Source organism: Thunnus albacares, chromosome 7 (assembly GCF_914725855.1).
Source record: "Thunnus albacares chromosome 7, fThuAlb1.1, whole genome shotgun sequence".
NCBI classification, from domain to species: Eukaryota; Metazoa; Chordata; class Actinopteri; order Scombriformes; family Scombridae; genus Thunnus; species Thunnus albacares.
In genome coordinates this window covers 32,617,303-32,638,007 of record NC_058112.1, presented here as the reverse complement: position 1 = coordinate 32,638,007, position 20,705 = coordinate 32,617,303, and the positions used below count along the sequence as shown (strand labels likewise).

General features: G+C 40.4%; 1 protein-coding gene across 1 annotated transcript in view; it reads left to right on the top strand.

Annotated features, from left to right (window-relative positions):
- The window catches only part of LOC122985367 (RNA-binding Raly-like protein), a 70,459-nt gene that overhangs the window by 44,176 nt on the left and 5,578 nt on the right, over window positions 1-20,705 (top strand). The window contains exons 4-6 of the mRNA XM_044355965.1: window positions 14,322-14,521; window positions 17,358-17,471; window positions 20,049-20,200. Coding sequence (XP_044211900.1) covers window positions 14,322-14,521; window positions 17,358-17,471; window positions 20,049-20,200 — 466 coding nt within the window. The remainder of the gene's footprint in view (window positions 1-14,321; window positions 14,522-17,357; window positions 17,472-20,048; window positions 20,201-20,705) is intronic.

Here is a 20,705-nt window from a genome sequence, read left to right as displayed (position 1 = left end):
TTAAGTAACAACATGTTTTATTTGTTTAATGTCTGATGTCGAAGTCAGATATGCACCAGTAGTAACTACAGCAGTATTAAACTCCTTATGGTTTGCTTTTAGATGCTGGCAGCACTTTGTTCTTTGGAGACGTTTCTAAAAAAACAAAGTAAAAGGGGTGGGGTGGGGGGGGGGGTTCAAAAAGTTTATGTGGTCAGTCATGATCTTTCCTGCTCTCTTCAGCGTCCTGCAGGGACGGCAGGTTGCATCCGATCACCTTCTCAGCACAGCATATGATACACTGCAGTCTGCTTTTGTCCCTAAGAGTAGCAGCAGTGTACCAGATGGTGATGGAGGAGGTGAAGATGGAGGAGGTGATGCCGGTGTAGAAGTGCACTATCATTGCCTTTGGCAGGTTGAATTTATTCAGCTGCTGCAGGAAGTACATCCTCTACTGAGCCTTCTCGATGAGGTTGCTCATGTTCAGCTCCCACTTGAGGTCCTGGCTGATGATGGTTCCCAGGAAGAGGGAGGACTCCACGGTGTCGACTGGGGAGTCACACAGGATGTGATATTATAATATTATCATACTGTATAAGAATCACAGGGTTTGCAGTCTAAGATTGAGGCAAATCTAAGAGACAATTAAACAACCTCCTGATGTTTTATGGTTCACTAAAACACTTTTGTGGCTCATTTAATTTTCATTTTAGTTTCCTTCATATTCTGACTTCACAATGTTTAGTTTTTCTGTTATTCAGTTTTTCTTGGCAACAGTACTGTGCTAAAATGTAGGCACTAAAAGTAAAATAGGGATGCTTTGAATAGCTTTTATTGATCAGTTAACTTTATACAAAGTTGAGTAAAGAGCAGAAACCTTAAAGTAAATCAATATTTGGTCTTTAAAACAGCAGCAGTTCTCAGTGTTTCAGGTACTCGGCAGGTCGGTTGTTCCTGCATCTTGGAGAAGTCGCCGCAGTTCTTCTTCTTCTGTGGATTTCAGCGTCTCAGCTGCTTCTGTCTCTTCATGTTAATCCCAGACTGACTCCATGATGCTGAGATCAGGGCTCTGTGGGGGCCAAACCATCTGTTGCAGGACTCGTTGTTCTTCTTGCTGCTGAAGATAGTTCTTTATGAATCTAAATGACTCTGGATGTTTTGGCTCGTTGTCATGCTGCAGAATACATTGGAGACCAATCAGACGCTTCCCTTATGGTGTTGCATTATGGATAAGAATCTAAACATCTAAAGCGCCTAAAACTTTTGCACAGTGTATCTTTCCAAAAGAATCACTGCTCTCTTTATTTCAGTTTATTAAAATGTTTATTTCACTCCAACATTGTTGGTCACAATTTTAGACCAAGTTCAATTTATTCTCAGCAGCAGTTCATAAAACAGCAAATGCAGGAGTCAGAAAATAATCTGTTGCGGCCTAAACACATTTTTATAGGAGTGCTGCTGCTTATTCACAGCCTGTAAAACTCCCTGACAGCAGTGAAGGTGACACGGCTCTTATTTGTGCACACAGAGGACTCAGCAAATTCTAGACAACAGAGAAAAAAACAAGCAACACTCTGCCGGTGTCTGCCGGGGAAATGTGCCACTACGGCAATTCAGAGTGAAAGAGATGACAATTCATTGAAAGTGGGAGTTGAGTTGGTTATAAATCATCTCCTCTCTCTCAACCTGTAATTCTTCCTCTATCAGCCGCTCTGAACACACCTGAACTGCTCGCTGTGTGCAACTGAAATCACAGCGAGGCTGCCAGATAAACCAGAACACACGCTGAGAGGCAGAGTGATTCAAAACCACAGCTCCGCTTACACAGCAGAGACCTCTCAAACCACTGAGACGTTCAACACCTAGTGCATGCTGGGAAAGCAGGTGCAACATGAGCAAAAATACCTTCCATCACTGAGTGATGCGCTGGAAGGAAGGATTCACTATAATCTCCTCAGGATATGATTTATCTTCACAAGACACAAATGTTTCCCAATTAATACTTGTATTTCTCTTTTGTGCAAACTGGACACTTTGGGGGCTGAATAGAGAGCTGAACTGAAACCTGAACTTCCAGGTTCTGATCCAAACGTAGGAAAACCTCATTCAAAGTCCCACTGACATTAGTAGTGACCATAGCCTGGACACACAGCACAGAATCACAGCTGTCAATCAACACTCACATGGTACACATCAAACCTACTACTGTATAAATTTTAGTAACGAAGCAATAACTTCCAAAATGACCACCAGCACACTTATTAGAGGGCCTGAATTTAGAGATTGAGGCCATAATGACGTGTTTAAAAAATGATTGACTTAGTATTTCTAGAGAGAAGTTGAGGCTTTATGAATGGGAGTCAGTTGGAGCATCTAGCGGCACTTTAACGCCCTTCACCCTCAATCTGTGGTTGTTGCCGCTTTGTAGTGACACAAATAACTAAAAATCCAGTCTTGAAACTTATCTTACTCACAAGCGAGTGTTCACGACTAGGATTATTTTCATTATCATGATCTTCAGATTGTTTTTTTCCGTTAATCAATTAATTGTTTTGTCTATAAATGCAAGAAAGTGGTGAAAATACCCGTTATAACTTCCCAGAGTCAACGGTGACGTATTCAAATGTTTAGTTTTGTCTGACCAACAGTCAGGATATTCTACTGCTACCATGTATGACAAAAAACTGCATCAAATCATCAAATTTTAGAAGGTGACACCAGCAATCTTTTGCATTTTAGCTTAAAATATGACTGAAACAATTATTTGATAATAAAAATAGTTGCTTTTCTGTTGATCGTCTAATCGTTGCAAATGTTTAGACAACATGTATAGAATAAAACAATCCATTAACATTGTTTATTCAATAGTTCTGTTTTTAAAGGCCTTTAAAGAACTGCATTTCCCATAAGCACACAGACCAGTTGTACATCACAGCTTAACAAAAGAGGCGAGTTCGTGGATGAGACGTGTGTCTGATGCAGTTTGTAAGATCAGTTTTTTAATCGTAATCTTTAGTTTTGTACGTAACAGAATTTTAAGCTCTGTGTTTGAACGTTTCTTGCTGAAATGCACCTTGGGACTTGTAGTTAACTTGTACCTTGAAGTTTTTATGTCCACAGTCTTGTAACTTGTAGCAGATATTTTCTAACACAATAGTTCATCTTTTGTACTGATGATGGAGAGTTTCATGTCGATCTGAGACTTGAAGAGCTCAAACTGCGAGTCACGTAACGCTGTCTGTAGGAGAAATGAATTATTACATTTACCTCCTGAACCAGGGGAGCCAAAATAGCTCTTTGCAGCTCCACACGTTGCTCAATAATTCTTTACTGCCAAACACTGATTCTGGTTCTTTAACTGAGCAGCAGGAAACACTGCAGTGGTTCTGCTACACAAAACACACACACACACACACACACACACACTGAAACAGTTCCTGTTTGCAAACTCGACATGAAATCACATTATGTGACGATTTCCCATCATCCTCTGCTGTCAGTCAGTCAGTCCTCACATGGTTGCTCTCTCTTCTTCATTGATTTCACCTCGTTCGACCTTCTCTGTGTTTACTGCCTTTTCTTATTGATTTTTTAAAATAATTTTCCATCAACGACTAAAAACTAAACAATAATGTGAAAGACAGACGAATGGAGGACTGTCTACTCGCTTGGTGTTATCATAATGTCTCCCATTCATCTCAAAAAAATCACGTTATAATTACAATCCCATTATCCGTAGTGCTATACAGATCTGGAGAGGAAGCTTAGAGCTCTCCGTCCTTTACTCCTTCGACTATGGATGGGTGGAGCCTTTGATCAATGGAGGGAATTAGAGCCGTATAACGTTGGGGGTTTATATATTCATGGTATGTTTGTGTTGTTTTGGCAGCTTCAAGAGAAATATGTTGATAAAGATTTTTCAGATACATCCAGATGAGACACTTTGAGAGCTGAGACCTGACAAGCTGGACCAGTGTCTGAGAGACTGTATAGTAGAATATAGATATAATATTTCCTTTATTTATGACATATTGCAAAGAGTCGGAGGGTCCATGATGTTGTGTTTTTTTGTCTTTTATACTTTTTGCCCCCCCCCTCCATTGTACTCTTTGTCTTTTATTGTCATACATTTGAAATGAAGCGTTATATCCACTCCAGAAAATTCTGTATTCTTACTGCACATATGCTTCACAATAAAAAATACAGATAGATGAATGGATGAATGAACTGGTGACTATTTGAATGTGAAGTTTTATTGAAGAAGCATCTGTGGAATCAAACACTGTAGCTCCTGATTAGTAAAACAGTTTCCTCCAGCAGCCAATTATATCTCTTGTTCAGAAGTTGATTTAGCTGTTTGACCCGTTGCTTTAATAAGAAGCATCTTCATCCAATAACGTTCTGTCTGTCAGTAATGTTATCTGACGTTACAGATTTATGGACTAAATTCATCTACAATCGTCTGAGAATTAGACAAGAAGCAGCAAAAAAAATTAAAGCTGTAAGCAGCGTTGGTCGGGACCTCGCACTCTGGCCCGTCGGGATCAGATCATTTTGCTTTTTAAAAATGAGGGATATTTCTTACAAGTGTGGTGTGCTTTTATTTTGAAAGTTTGATTGACATGTGTACTGTCAGGTGTGTAGAGACAATAAGTAACTGCAGCTGGACACAGAAAAATATTTGAATGGAGAGTGTGAGCGAACCCACACGTTTTTGAACATTTACTGCTTCCACATAGTTTTAGATACAAACTTCATTTAAACTTTAAATGAGTCACGAGACTTTGACCTACAGATCTTGAATTTACATGTGCCCGTAGATTGCGTCCCCATTGCTTTACATTGTAAGGTGTGATGTGGCACTGCAACTTTCAGGGCTTATAAAATCCAAACCGTTCAAGTTATTACAAAGTTTTTACAACTTTTTTTCAGCACAGTGTCATAAGTCACGTATTAAAGTTTGAAGCCGAAACCATTAACACCCCCAAAATTGGGGCAAAGTCTTATTTTGAAAATGAGATTGCGGACTTCCTGTTTGATTTACGTCAGGGGTGTCGGTGTATAATTTGTAGGTCTTGATGAGACGAATAATTGAGTTTTGGTTTGATCTCCCTACGACATTCCTACGGGCCGTGGCGGCCATTAGGTGGCGCTAGTGAGCACATTTTGGCACTTTAGGGGTTAATTTTTATATTTTATCAAATTATTCACCAGACCTGATGTGCGTGCCAAATTTGGTGAGTTTTTGAGCATGTTTAGGGGGTCAAATTTAGGGTTTAAGTGGCGTAATAATAAAGAAACAAACAAACACACACAGCAGGGCCAAATTCATAAAAAGCTAAGATAACGTAACATTATCAAGCTAACGTTACTTCCAGTACTTCTGTTGCTATCAGAAGGAACGGGTCAGTGCCGATTAACGCTGGCAGTCGACCATCTAAATCTTCCTCAAGATGTTCACTAAAGAAATATCACAATGTTTTCCCATGTTTGAGCTTCTCCTCTCAAGATAAACCCAGATGATGAGCAGTGTTTTAGTGGACAGGTGAGTGAATGATCAGCAGCGTTTTCTGTTCAAACCAATCAGAAGCTGAAGTAAATATGGAAGCACCTTAAATTACCAACTGACTCCCATTCAGAAAGCCTCAACTTCTCTCCAGAAATACTGAGTCAGTCATTGTTTTCAATGAGTCATTCTGGTATCAGTCTCTAAATTCAGGCCCTCTAATAAGTGTGCTGGTGGTCATTTTAGAAATTATTGCTCCGTTAATAAGATTTGAGGACTTATAGTAGCTTTGATGTCTGCTGTATGTCTCTCGCCGGCTCCAGGACTCACACTATTGTTGCAATATTTAAGTAAGTTAAATGTTACTTGATTACTTGATACGTCTGGGCAAACTCTGTGGTGCAAACAGACAAAACTAATGTACATTTTTGTTAAAAGACTACAACAAAATCAAAATAAGGTGCCAAAATGAACACTAACCCTCTTTAACTCAGTTTTCTCTTCTAAGTTTCTTCTTCCTTTGTCCTCTCTCACCTCCTCTTCCTCCCTCAGACTCATTTTTACCTCCGTCCTGTTAAATCATTTCATCCCTGCAGCCGATCTGCTCTGTACTCTGAATGTCACGTTAATGAGAGGAAAGACGAGAAAATTGATTAAGTTATAAAGTTAAATGCAAAAACAAAAAGCTTTGTAAACAAAAAAAGTCAAAAGTGATTGAAGCAGCTTGTAAACACACACACACACACACACACACACACACACACACACACAGACACACACACACACATTTCTGCTTTCCCATTTTCTGCATCAGGACTATTTTAATTGAATGTAATTTATTTAAAAATGTTCAGTTAGACACAAACACACTTCATTTCCTGCATCAGTCATTTTAATTCAGTTCAGTTTAGTATAAATTCACACACACACAGTTAAACACACACACTTTTCATTCAGTTTCTGTCTCTGTTTTAACACATATTGATGTTATTTCCTCTCACATACTGCTGTACAGTCATTGAAAGTCTTGTATAATCCAGAACTTTTATTTGTTTCTTCTGTCTTTGCTTCTTTCTGGCATTGAGTTGTGATGATCTGAAGTCTGTGGAGGTCGGTTCAATATAGTGAGCTCATAGTTCAGTATGATACAATAAAGCCGTCACAGTTCAATAAACTCAGAATATTTCAAACACAGTTGAATATTGATGGTACAAATATATTTTTAATTCCTCCTTTGGCATGAAATGTACAAAAAAATCTGTTTTTCCATTTTTCCTTTTTTTTTTTTTTTTTTTTTTTTTAAGAAATAGACTTCCTCCAGTGATTTCTGTTTGTATATTTCATAAAGAAAATGTCCTCAAAAGAAAAAGATCAGTTGTTTCAGCAAATCCCCAAAACGACATCTGATCACATTCAAGTGACAAAGTCACTGCAGGAATTATAACTCTTGTTTGTTGGGAGCAAAGGAGGAAACAGTGTGACGTTGTTACAAGTCCTCAGAGGTCGGGTTTGACGGATGTGTCAACAAAACTACAACAAAAATGATCAGGCTGCAATTTTCTATATTTTTCTTCTTGTCAACAAATCTCATGTTTGGATCCAAACCAAGAATGAACTGATTTACTAACAAGTATTGTTTGTATCAAAGTCTGATATATCTGATTCCTTCTCTGTTGTCCAAAAACTATTAAAAACACATCAGTGAGTCTCACCGCTGCACTGGGTGACACGTTCCTTCATCATGAGGAGTTTGGTCATATTAGTTTGTTTAGAAATGGCTCCAAAGACTAATAACAACATCATGTTTTCAGTGTCTGGAGAGTAGTTTGTTGTACTAAATTATACATTTCTAAAAGAGCTTCAGTAGAAAATCAAGAGATATGTAGCACAGAGACTGTTGTAATATCATAACAAGTCGTAATGGCAGTCACCCAAAAACATGTAGTTACGTTTGCGTGACCATAGTAACTGTGAGGCGGAGCAGTGGTTCAGCTCAGATGACGTATATATACGTGGACACATTTCCTCATTCAGAGGAGGAGGATGGATGGAGGCTTTAACCCAACGCTGTTCATTTCCTGTTTCCTACTGCAAGTTGGGACAGTTTTTTAAAACTACGATCATCCCCTTACCTTAACCCCGTGGTTATTATTGTAACCATGACAACGAAGGTGGCCTAACTTTAAGGAAGTAGTAACTTTAACCCACCACATGTTTCTCTAACCTTAACAAAGTGATCATTTTAACCCAAACCGTGATGTTTCCCTAAACCTAACCAGACCTGAACCACACAAAACATCATTATTGTTTAACAGTGATGTGTGACGGTTTTAGAAAACAGACAAATGATGTTTTTCTGCAGATTACTGCTGATGGAGGCACCAGATTAGAAAATTATGTGTTGTTCTGGAGTCCCACAGTCAAATGAACTTATTGGTTGTTTAATTGAACCTTTTTTCTTCCTTTAAATAATACAAAACTCTTAACAATACATTTAAAAAAACACATTGACACCATTTTTGACTGCAAAAAGAGACGATTAGATGTGTTTCAGTCGGACTGCAACAGTGTTTGTTCAGATGCAAATGAATATTTGACCCTTCCAGCCAGCAGAAGTTCAATATTCTCTGAAAAGCTTCAACAAATAAGTATTTTATTTACCTTCTTTTTTTTTTTTCCTTTTTTACTGGAGAATGAAACCCGCCTGTGAGCGTTTTGTGGGTGTCGCTGCCCTGTTCTGTATACACTGAGACTGGATGTGAAGCTGTGGAACTCAGCCGTGTCAACACCGCCGTCCTGTAAATATTTATTATCTGCTGGCCTGCGGATTATCAGCTTAGCAACATACAGTAGCCCCCCACCCCCCCACCCTGACCAACACAAACACACCTCTTCTTCACACACACACACACTCACCTGTTATCCTGATGTGTTGAGGCTGCAGCAGCCACGAACACAGCAGGAGGTCTGAGCGTGTCAAATCGACATCAACTCAAAAAAGTTGCTGATCACATGTCGATCCGCTGCTGTGCTTCTCTGTCTGTCGCTGCAGTCAAGTTGTTTGTTACACACAGTTCTTCCTCATAAGAACAGGAATACTGAAGTGTATGAGAAGCAGATAAAAATAAACCCTCCGTAAGGATAAAACCAGATCTCTCAGGCACCGTCACACCTGCAGGCAGTGAGTTTCTGACTAACGAGACAATAGTGCTGCTCCCTTTGAAAGAGGAGTTTTCTGTATTTTTAGCTTTTCTTTTGCCTTCTGCACTACCTCTCTTTTATGAAAACTTTTTTACAGAGCTTAAAAATTGTATTAACTGTGTTTTTAAACTTTCATTTTTGGATATATAATATAAGTGTATGATTTAGGTTGATTTTCGTTGGTTGAATCTTTTATTTTATTTAAGGCTTATTGAGATTTATATCTTTTCTCATGTGTGGGAGGAACAGATAACTGAATATATCACAAAATCAGCTTTAATCAAAAAATGCAATTAAATAAAATTATAAAATCATGAATAAAATAACTTTTGATGATCATATAATGGATCACAGCCTAGACACAAACTATGAGCAGTATAAAAAAACATAAAAATAGATAGAAGTAATTTAGCAAACAATGAATAATTAACATCTAGAGTCTAAAATATCTCAAAGCATCAGCAGCCAGAGGAGAGAGCGTACAAGTTTCTGCAGCAATGATTTAAAGTCACAGAGACAGATGAAACTTAATGCGTAACTTAAAGTCTCCGTCCACTCAAAAATGTGTTCTTCTTCCTTCAGTTGGATGTTGTTTTCTTCTCTGAGCAGAATGATGTATGTGCAGAGTTTGTTTTCTCTTTCATGCGCTGAAGGAGGAAAGTCTCTCAGTTTAACACGTCTACCTACGAGCTTTATTTGTGACGTCACAACTAGTTCTGAGCCAGTCGTGGTCCAGTATGTGGAAACTTGAAGCCTCCGGTGCACAAACACTGAGAATGAACTATTCAGTGAAGTAGGAGACATCTTGTATTCAGCAGTTAAACTCTTTAAATGAAAAATGTTTACATAATGTACATATTTACATGCCGATTAATTTTCTGTTGACTGACTAATCAATTAATCCACTAATCGTTGCAGCTCTACTTATATGTCTTAAAACATGTCTGGAGGGGATCTTTAAATTATTCTTTAAGTTGTCTGCTTTCTTTTACAACATAAAGTGCTAATTAGTTTTTCCAAATTTCACAGAAAAAAAAACACTATTTTCCTAATTTAGCAATTTGTGTGATTTTCTTTGTTGAATTTGTTTATAATGTTTAAAGAGCACCTATTATGCTTTTCCATCATATATATGATGTTACAATGTCAGATGTTCATATTAAATGTGGCCAAAGTGTCAAATAATGAGGTAAACGTATGTAGCAGTAATCCCTGTGATCTGTGCTCTGAACACTCGGTTTCCAACGTTTTTTTCTACTTTCAGCCTGAGCTGAATTCAGCTTGTGACGGATTTCTTTATATGGTCGTCTGCTCCACACACAGTGCACCAGTTCACTGCTCTGCACCACTAACATTATGGTGTTTTCCATTTGTTTTGGGGGTAGTCATGCCGAGCCATGACTCCATTACACAAAATAAGTTGTTTACCTGTTGAAGCTGTGCTGGTCGTCTGGAGCTCTTCATCAAACATCATCATCACTGTGGCTGTTTCTGCTTGTACTGTTCCTCCCTGCATTGTTTCTGACTGATCTGCTCAACAAACAGCTCCAAATATCTCCAAATGTTGTTGTTTTGACCAGTTCTTATTGAAAAATAGTGCTGCTAATGAAGCTCTGCTAATTCGGTCAAGAACACGTTTCATTTCCTGTAAATTCTTCACAGTAAAAATCTCCTGTTATTTAGTCATTTAAAAGCTTTTAATATGAAGCAGTAAAACAGGAAATGTTGGGTTTTCATCAGCAGTAACTTAACACGACTCTGATACGGCTGCCCCTCGGCAGACTTCCTGAAAGCTGGCCAATCAGAACAGAGTGGGTTCATCAGGAGGCGGGGCATTAAAGAGACAGGAGCTAAAACTGCCTGTTCAGAGACAGAGGCTGAACTGAAGGGCTGCATAAAGGGCCAGTATAAGATAAATAAGGAGTTTTTTTAAACTGTGAATCATGCAAAGCTACTCTGGTGGAGTCCCAGAATAAAAATATAGAGCTGGAAATGAACATAATGGGTCCACATTAAACATATTTTATAACTATGTGGTTTTATCTTGATTGATTTAAGAACACCAGAGCAAAATGTCTGACAGTCTTTTATGAGTAAAATATTCTTTTTCTTCTATCATCCATCATCCTCCAAAGGTCACATCAATATCTGTGACCTCTGACCTTTTGACTGTCGGTTTCTTGTACAGTAATTAGACTCAGGCTGCTCTGTTGCCATTATTGTTGTTTTACTAGAATAAGCTTTTGTCCTGTCTGAAATGATGAACAAGCATAATGCAAGTTGAGTTTTTACATACTTATTGTAGAACTGATCAATATTGACCTGGCTGTCTGTGAGGGATTCTAATCAGAAATATTCTAATCAGATTGGTCAATTCAGTCTCCAATGCCAATATTATTTTAGAAGCTTAATAAAACTCTGTATGAGATGCTGAAACATTCAGAATATTTTGGCAGTAAAGATCTAAATGTATTGTACGAGCTGTTGGTAGCTTTAGTTGAGAAATATTGCAGCATCCAAACCTGCTTTAACTGCATTTTTAGAGCTTTTTCTCTGAAAACAGCTGCCCGCTGCGGCCGAAAACGACGCAATGAGAGCGCTGAGAGTGAACCAGAACAGCTGAACAGCCAAACAACGAGCTGAAACTCACTATAAAGCTCCGTAAAGCCGAGGAGGGCTGCAGAGTCACTGATAATTAATAATTTATCACTACCTCAATCTATTACTTTTACTAAAGTAGGATTTTTCATGCAGTATTTTTATATTGCTGTATTGGTACTTTTACTGAAGTAAAGGATCTGAGAACCTCTGGTTTCCTATTAAATTAACGGATTAATGGTTAACTGGTTTGGTCCTGACTCACTGGTTGTGAGTCAGGACCAAACCAGTAATTTAAATAGTTAAATAAGGGAGTTATACATGTTTGAATTCCTCACATCTTGTGGCACATCAGATATTGCTCCTCCGTTGACTTCATCTGAATTCACTTACAGCACATGTATTATACTCGAGCTTACATGTTCTGACTGGCAGCATCAGTTTCACTATGCTGAGAAATACGTCTGAATCCAGATCTGATCGAGCTCCAGACAATCCTCGTCTCATAAACCTCAAGCACACGGAGAATTCCTCTAACCCACAGAGCAGAGCAGCCTCAAGTCTTTCATTTCAGACAATAACATGAAAATCCCCCAACACTGCTACATATTTTTTCACGGCACGTATGTTTATCATTTTCCTCAGGCCTTTTGAAATGTAAATGTATTTTTTCCGTACGGCTAAAGCATCTATTGAAACGAGCCGAGCGGGTGAGTGCAGGTGTGTGTTTATGCGCGTTTATTGGTGTGACAGTGAAAGAGATGGAGTGCGTTCCCCCTGCAAGTCGATCCTCCTCCAGCTGTTGATGGCTGCTGTGATAGACAGCAGAGGTTGACAGGGAGAGGAAAGGCTGCTCGTCGTCTTCCCCGTCGCCTCCTCTATCTCGCTCGCTGCATCAAATTGGAGCTGTCAGTCAGCTCTCACCCGTAGCACAACACACTCTATCAGACCACAACAAACCGTGGGAGGAAACTGTGTCAGCAAGCGGCGACGCCTGTTAGAAAAAAGGGGATACGCTGGGAACTCTAAAGGGAGAGAATGTCGGATTATTTGATGAAATGAAATCAGTGCCAGTTATCCGTTTTTATAAGATAAATCACTCTGTCCTTCAAAGAGTTTCGGCTCACCTCGAGCAGGTAACTCGCAGCAGAGGTAACAGCTGTGCTGCACGTTTAAGACCAAATTCACTTTCAGTTGACTTTCAACTGCAGCTACATAATAATGACGGAGCTTTCATTCTCAATTAATTTCCTTATAGATCATTTTAATACTTTTATAATAATTAACTTCATCTGCAGGTCTGAGCCTAACTACAACCGGGGGGTTGGTGTGGATGTGTGAGACAGGAGTTGCTCAGTGACATCAGAGAAAAATGATAACAATAATAGTAATGAGAGGAAGATATTTAAAGGTTCTATATGTAAGAATCTGAATTTCCTTCTCATTAGTGACATCTGTGGGCGTTAAGTGAGCTGCAGTCAACATCCTGGTGCTCACACTCATGTGAGATTCATGCAGGTGATGTCTTTTTCCTTGCTTACACTTCTCATAATTACATAAAACATCTCTAACGTTGTGTTTTGCACTGTGTTTCAGCAAAGCAGCTCTCACTCCCAGTCAGTCAGACCCCCTGCTGTATGTATGTGCGCTCGCTCGCTCACACACAAACACTCACACACGGGGGCTCCTGCCGCGCTGTGGCCGCTGAGAGCCAATCTGAACTGCACGACTCAAACAAATATGTGTTAATCAACCACCTGAACCCGTGTTTACTCAGCACCAGTAGGCTCAGTGAGCTGTAACGAGCTGTGGTTTTGTTGTGACATGTGTGCTTATTACGACTTTTGGACTGCCAACAGGAAAAACAAAAGGAGTGAACTATGATCTGCTATCACTCTGGAGTTTGTCTTCTGCTCCTTTGTTTAGGAAATAATGCCGATGACATGTCATTGCGGGGGTGTTTTATTGTGAAATGCGTAGCGGTTGACGGAGGCAGCTAGCTGTTTAATTAGCTGGAGAGCTAATATCTGCAGGGTGTTTTTGGTCAGATAGCACCGTTTTTGTTGTGGTAGATGCCTGTTGTTCGCAAGGCAACAGGCATGTGAGGCAAGGCACTCGGGAATGTCACTTCCGTTGGATTGTCGTGGAAAATCCTGCCCAGGTCCTCACATCCACAGTCTGTTACAGACAACTGAGAAAGTCGGGGAAGGTCTCATTTTATATGTTACATTACTACCAGTTCACTCATTGGCAATGAAAACGATTAATACACATAAATTGCTTCACAATCCTTAATATAGAACCTTTACATTTTTAAATAAACCTGTCCTGGTTTATTTTCACATGAAGACAGTTTTAGCTTCAGCAGCTAACAGCAGCGTTGACCTGCTGGAGGAAATCTCTCCATCTGTGACTGTCCGCAGGAGGAAACGCTGCCGGCAGCCACAAAAACAGCAGAAATCCCTTTTCACATTTTGTCCTGTAGCTCTTTAACTCTCCGGCTGTCTCTTCCTGCAGTTATCAGCTGATAAAATCATGTTTTAAAACATTAAATTGCGGTGTAACCGAAGCTCCACCAACAGACAACTGGAACACGAGATGGGATATTTTAAAAATAAGAGAAATATAGAGTATCACCAGACTCATCCTTTAAAAAAAGGAGAGTCATTCTGCCCACAACATGTCTTGTGGTGGATTTATTTTATTCCTTCGGTCAAAAGCAAAGAAAATATCAACGTTAATGAGCGCAGTAGTTCTGAGAGGCACATGTGCATCCTTTGTACTTCCTGTTAAACTACATGAATCACTTCACAGACTCACCCCACAAACTGAACTGCTCCTCAGTTCACAAACATAAAGATTAAATCTATTCATGACATAAATTACCTTCCACTTCATTACAGTAATAAAACAGCCGAGACACAAACAAGCAGCATGTTGCTGCGGAGCCTCAGGCAGTGATGCATCATGGGACTCATGTCTGCGCCGCCGTCTTTGATGATGTGTATGCGTATGTTTGTGTGTGTGTTTTTTTCAGGGTGTTTGACTACCAGCGCGTCCCCACCTCCGTCCCGGTGGATCCCAGTCCCATCAAACGCACCCGCCCTTCATCCTCCTCCTCCTCTTCTTCCTCTTCCACAGCAGCTCTGAGGATGAAGAGCAGCAGAGCGTCCAGCAGGAGCAACAATACGCACGCCACCTCCTCCTCCTCCTCCTCCGGCAGCAGCAACGCCAAATGTAAGAAAATTTTTTTTTTATCAACATGACGACGTCCATATTTTCACAAATGTTACTGTTGTCACCCTGAACGTTCCTTTAGTGTCTCCATCAGGCCAAACGTTGGGGAACATATCCATGAAATGTACTAAAGCTGTCAAATAAATGTAGTGGAGTAGAAAGTACAATATTTCCCTCTGAAATGTAGTGGAGTGGAAGTATAAAGTAAAGTACAAGAACCTCAAAAGGCTCTAATAGCAGCACAATCATATGTTTGACACATTTATGGCAGGAAATAAACATGTCTGTCTGTTGGAAACGCCAGCGGTGAATCGTACAACATCACACGTTTCCCTCCGATGGGAATCTTTCACAGATTCTTTTTAACTTCAGCTCCTCTTTGGCTTCTAGGAACCCAAAGGGGGAAAAGAAAACAAAATCAACAAAACACAGCTTGATACCTACATGAAATTTTGAGGGCTTCATTGATTTCTGTCCACTTCTTGTCTTCTTCATCCTCTAAATTGTGGTAAAACTACATCCAATAAGAACTCTTTTTTTTTTATTTTTGCTCCACTGATTCTCCTCTTCTTCGACGAGAGTGCTGGTGCTTCCCCACCAGCACTGCCAATCACCTCACTCATCATCAAACACCTTGAAGAAACAAAAAAAAAGACACATTACAACACCTGAGTCCAGCACCCGCAGCTAAAACCGTCTGCAAAACTGTGAGGAATTGCAGGAAATAAGTTTAACAAGCACCTATTTTGGTGCAAAAGCCAGAAAATTACATCCCCAAAATAAACTGGAGCTGTATATTTTGGAGTTTATCATCACAAAAAAAGGTAGGAATGAGTCCAAACTTCCTGCAATTTCCTGTAAAACGCCCATTAAGAGGCATCGAGTCCATTCTTCTGTCCACGGTAACTACATGTTTGGTCTCTTATCTCCACAACTTTCCAGAAACTTGATTTAGATGATTTAGATTATTTTTGAACGCTTTCGTTTTTATTTGAGCACAAAGAGTTTTATCCACATGATCGTTTAACCAAATGAATTCATTTTAACCAGGGTTATGACCGTAACGCTGTTGAGTTTAAAGGACGAATATAAATATTATGAGCGCGGGTGTGCGTCGTGTTCAGGCAGTTGTGTGTGTTTGAATGTTAAAAAGCTTTTAACCGGTGACGGCTGAGACACCAGGACCCCCGACGATGGCAGAGGTCGACACGCAGGAGTGTTTAACACCTCGACCCTCTCAAATTAACAGCTTTTAAATTTCCAACTCACACGAAAGCCTCGGCCTGGACGTTCATGTTTGCTGCTGTAATATTTTCTTTTTTGAAATTGTTAAAGTCTTCACTCCGAGGATCTTTCTGCTCTGAAATCTTGTTCATGTTGCCTGTGTGACGGCTTGCTTGGCTCGGGTGGTAGGGCCCCGGGGGTACTGGAGAGGAGGCGTGTGGAGGGGTGCCAGATGGTCTCTTCATTAAAAGCTTCTGTACCACGGGGCTCTCCTCCCCGCTATAACCTAGCCGAGCCTATCAGGGCTCGCAATTAGACTGAGTTAATAGTGCATGGCAAATAAGAATTGTTTATACTAGTTTATTACAAGCCTTAATAGTTTTTACTGCGCCCCATCACGAGGAAATTAGATTGCCTTTGCAAGCTTCCGAGGTCGAAAAGCTTTCAGGAGTGAAGTAGTTTTCAGGGTCGTTTGGTGCTTTAGGTGGCGCCGGCGGTCCATTACAGAGCACAGCGAGGGCACAGTCTTCTGTGGTGGAAGGAGGTGGGAGTGCAGCGCTCGGAGTAATTGATGATGCGGGACTACATGCTTGATGACTGCAGGGATCACAGGATGACATTTGCCTCTGCATGGAGCTGTGAAACTAGACTCTGGTCCAAACTGTTTTTCAAGCTAGCTTATAAAGGGAAATACTCCTAAAAGACATCAACATACAAGAAGAATCTGGGATGTTGATCTGCAGGATGTTGTTGTTGTTGGGTGTGTTTGTCCCGGTCCAATGGATAACTAAAAGAAAATACACCATGTTGGAACCAACCACAAGAACATTAAAGGCTTCAGCAGTCTGAGTTAGTCATATCAAGTGGATATCTGACACATTTACAGTCTTTTTAGCATCAAATTCCCTCTTTGTGTTTCCTCGGACAGTGTTTCCCTGTTGAGCTGCAGGTGGAAGTATAGTAACAAAAAGAGGAACTTTGGCACTAAAAAGACTGTAACGTTGAAAGATATCTACTTGATTTGACTCATTTGGATGCTGAAGCTTCATATTAGCTTTATATAAACTTTTAAATACATTTTTGTACAGAAGGAGGACTGTGGATTTTGTCCCCCATCACTTCCATTGTAAGGTCATTATGAAGGGATCTTCTAATGGTCAGTATGAACAGGAGGAATGATTACAGCAAGAAAAACATGCTTCACTGTTCAACTGGGCTCCTGACTGTTGTTTTAAGACACACTTGACAAATTATAAGTGTGTTTACATGCGTATTAGTATCCCAGTTATGTGTTGCACGTGTTAACATCATATCTCGGTTTGGAGAAACCTTGATATGCTAGCTGGAGTACTCCAATAGAAACCAGGATGTGTGGCATGTAAACACCTGATCCAGGTTTCTCAACATTCTCTGTTGGTAGAGAAATGAACAGCTGAGATGTCCAGAGTGTGATCAAAACAACAGTACTCATGTGCATGTTAACACACTCATTGATTTTGGGTGATAAAGTCTGGTTCACAGTTCATCCTGAAGGCGTGTCCACATACTTTTGGCCATATAGTGTATCATTCCCCCCCCTCTATCTTAAATTATTTTCTCTGTCTCTCTGCAGTGAAGATGGCGGAGCTTCTGGCCATAAAGAGGGAGCTGACGGTGATCAAGGTTCAGATCGACGGCCTGCTGGACTGCGTAGACAAGATGGACAGACAGAGGAAGGACTGCTCAGGTAGAAACGGCGAGCAGCTGGACGGCTTCCTGTCTGTGTGTGTGTGTGTGTGTCTACTCGCTGTCGCTTTGTGTTTGTTCCATTTTGTAAAATCTGACAGACATTTTTACGACTCTGCTGAGACCAAACCTCCAGATTTGGAGCCATAAAGACTCTTTGAGTTCAGAGCTTGACTTTGGATTTGGGAGACAGTACATTTTCAGCTACTACTCAATATTTAGGATATACTGAGAGGAAAAAGTGTTTTTCAGTCATCACATTACAGAACAAAGACGTAGATACATTTTTATTGGTTAAATAGCTGCCTATCATTATTATGTACATGGATTAAGTGTTCAATTAGGGGAAATTATTAGGTGTAATCAATAGTAAGCGGTTGAGTGAGGGTATGTTAGCAAGAAATAACTATCTGCTATACTAGAACATTCAGGCTAACTAGCTCTACCCTGTAATATATGATGAACGATGGAGCTCCTGACTAGATGCTGACTTTTTGCTGGGACATGTAGCTTTAGCATAAATATTAAAGTGCAACACAATCCCTTTCACACACATCAGTTTATGCCTGTAGCACACACTGGATGTCATACAGTCAGAGAGAGTAGTCAAGGTGCAATGACCAGTGAGGGGAGTCAAAAAAATGATGGTGAAGACCAACAGGAAGCAAACAAATTCAACAAAATCCTTGCTTGTGGCTCAAAAGTTAGCGAGATGCTTACGTGACAGTTGTACCAAACAACACTTTGTTGTTTTGTATGCATCTGTAGTCTCGGATGTGTGGGAGAGGAATCCCAACCGGCGTTAATAATCTAGCAATCTGTCAAAGTGAATCATGTCCATCATGCAACAGATTTTAATAAACAAAAAGAAACAATATCAGTTTAATATCCAGGTCTGATCCAGGTTTAATCCACCCGGAGAACGACTGAACTGGGGTTTATTATTGCAAGTGATTTGTCGGGGACTCACACACTGTGGCGTTCAGTGATGCGGAGAGAGTGTGTGTGTGTGTGTGTGTGTGTGTTTACCATCAGATGTGATCCGCTATCACGCTGCATCTGTGAGTAATGGTTCAATGACAGAACTGCCGCCAGTGGAGCGTGGATTATGACAGCGAGGTAAACAGCAATAAACACCGGCCTCATAACCTTTCATAAGCTCCCCTTCAGCGCTCAGGAGTTATCTTGTCGTCGACCCACTGTCTGTCTGTGTGTGTGTGTGTGTGTGTGTGTGTGTGTGTGTGTGTGTGTGTTGGTTTTATTTCTCTACCTTGGAAGAAGAAAATTTCCTCGAGAGGATAAATAGATGAGGAAATTATCCAAAGTGACATGTTGACAGTCTTTACTGATTTTTTTGACACTAGAATTAGAAAACTGCTGCAATAAAGGGGTTGAAAACTTATGTCTGAAAGCCAAACATCCATTAATTTAACAGGTAGATGAACCCAACAATGTCACAGATTCCATATCTGAAACCCCACAGGCAATGATTTTGTTGATGTGTGGGTCTTTATAGTCCAACTACAAGTCTGGAGAAAAGTTTATTCTTTAAACAGAAGCTCCGGAAGTCCGACTCAGTGTGAGTCCCGGCGCTGGAGTAGAGCAGCAGGTGAGCCAACTGTCAATCACAGCTGTCAATCAACGCCCACACGGCAGACATCAAAGTTACTATAAGTCTTCAAATTTATTAACAGAGCATTAATTTCCAAAATGACCACCAGCACATTTATTAGAGGGACTGAATTTAGAGATTGAGACCAGAATGACTCATTGAAAACAATGACTGACTCAGTATTTCTAGAGAGAAGTTGAGGCTTTTTGAATGGGAGTCTGTTGGAGCATCTAGCAGCCGTTGGTGGTACTTTAAGGGATTTTAGCCTCAAGATGTGGGAGCTGCTGCTTGGTGATGGTTGGTATAAGAGAACTGCTTGACAAACCGTGTCTGACCATTTTTCTGTTTGACTTTCCAAAACCAACTTTCTGAAATTCACAGCTACTTCTCGATTGATGAGGTTGCCACGATGATGCAGCTATAGGGATATATTAGCTTCCCTGAAATTTGGTGTCTATACCAAACATACATAAATCTATACAAAGACAGCATAGAACAAGAGAAGGAGGTCCGTCTGTAAAAGGTAGAACTAGTCTAAAAAAGTCCAAAAACACACCAGGGGCATATGACACGCGTCAAAACAGTCAGCTGTGTTTTTTATGTGAACCTACACCAAATACGACCGTTTCCTACTTTATGTCATTGGCCGTATAACTCTCACAATAGATGAGAGCAAACTCATGATTAAGTTGTAAAATAAAGTGAAGTCTATGAGCCAAGCTATAAGACACGTCCCGCTGAGGTGATAGATCGGCTCTCCCTGCGAGGAATCAAATGAAACGTCCCATAAAAGACTGAATTCAGAGCAGAGTTCACATCCTGCTCCGAAGTAGCTTTCATGGTCAAAACACCTGCCGGGTAAAATGCAGCAATTTTCTTATTCAGTCGGAGAATAAACATGATGTCAGCGATGGTCCTCACAATGACAACAATACTGATGTGTGTGTGTGTGTGTGTGTGTGTCAGAGTGTCCTCAGAGCAGGGAGTCCAGTATGTCGGATTCTCCTCACCGAGGTTCAGTCAGCAGTCTGGAGAGAGAAAGTCCTGAACCAGGAGAGGCCAGCGAGGACGAGCCGCTGCATTACCAGCACTACTACCCCCACAGCTACCCCCACAGGGTAAATATATACCCCTACTGCCCCCACAGGTCAAATAGATATACCAACTATCTTCACAGGGTAAATATATACCCCTACTACCCCAACAGGTTAAATATATACTCCTACTACCCCAACAGGGTAAATATATACTCCTACTACCCCAACAGGGTAAATATATACCCCTACTACCCCAACAGGGTAAATATATACTCCTACTACCCCAACAGGGTAAATATATACCCCTACTGCCCCAACAGGGTAAATATATACCCCTACTGCCCCAACAGGGTAAATATATACCCCTACTACCCCAACAGGGTAAATATATACTCCTATTACACGGCAGTGTAAATATATACCACTACTACCCCCACAGGGTAAATATATACACCTATTATGCCCAAAGGGTAAATAGGCTATACCCCCGCATGGTAAATGTGTATACCCCTAATACCCATAAAGCTACCCCTACAGGGTATATACTGCATATCTACAGCTACTGCACAATGTAAATATATACCCT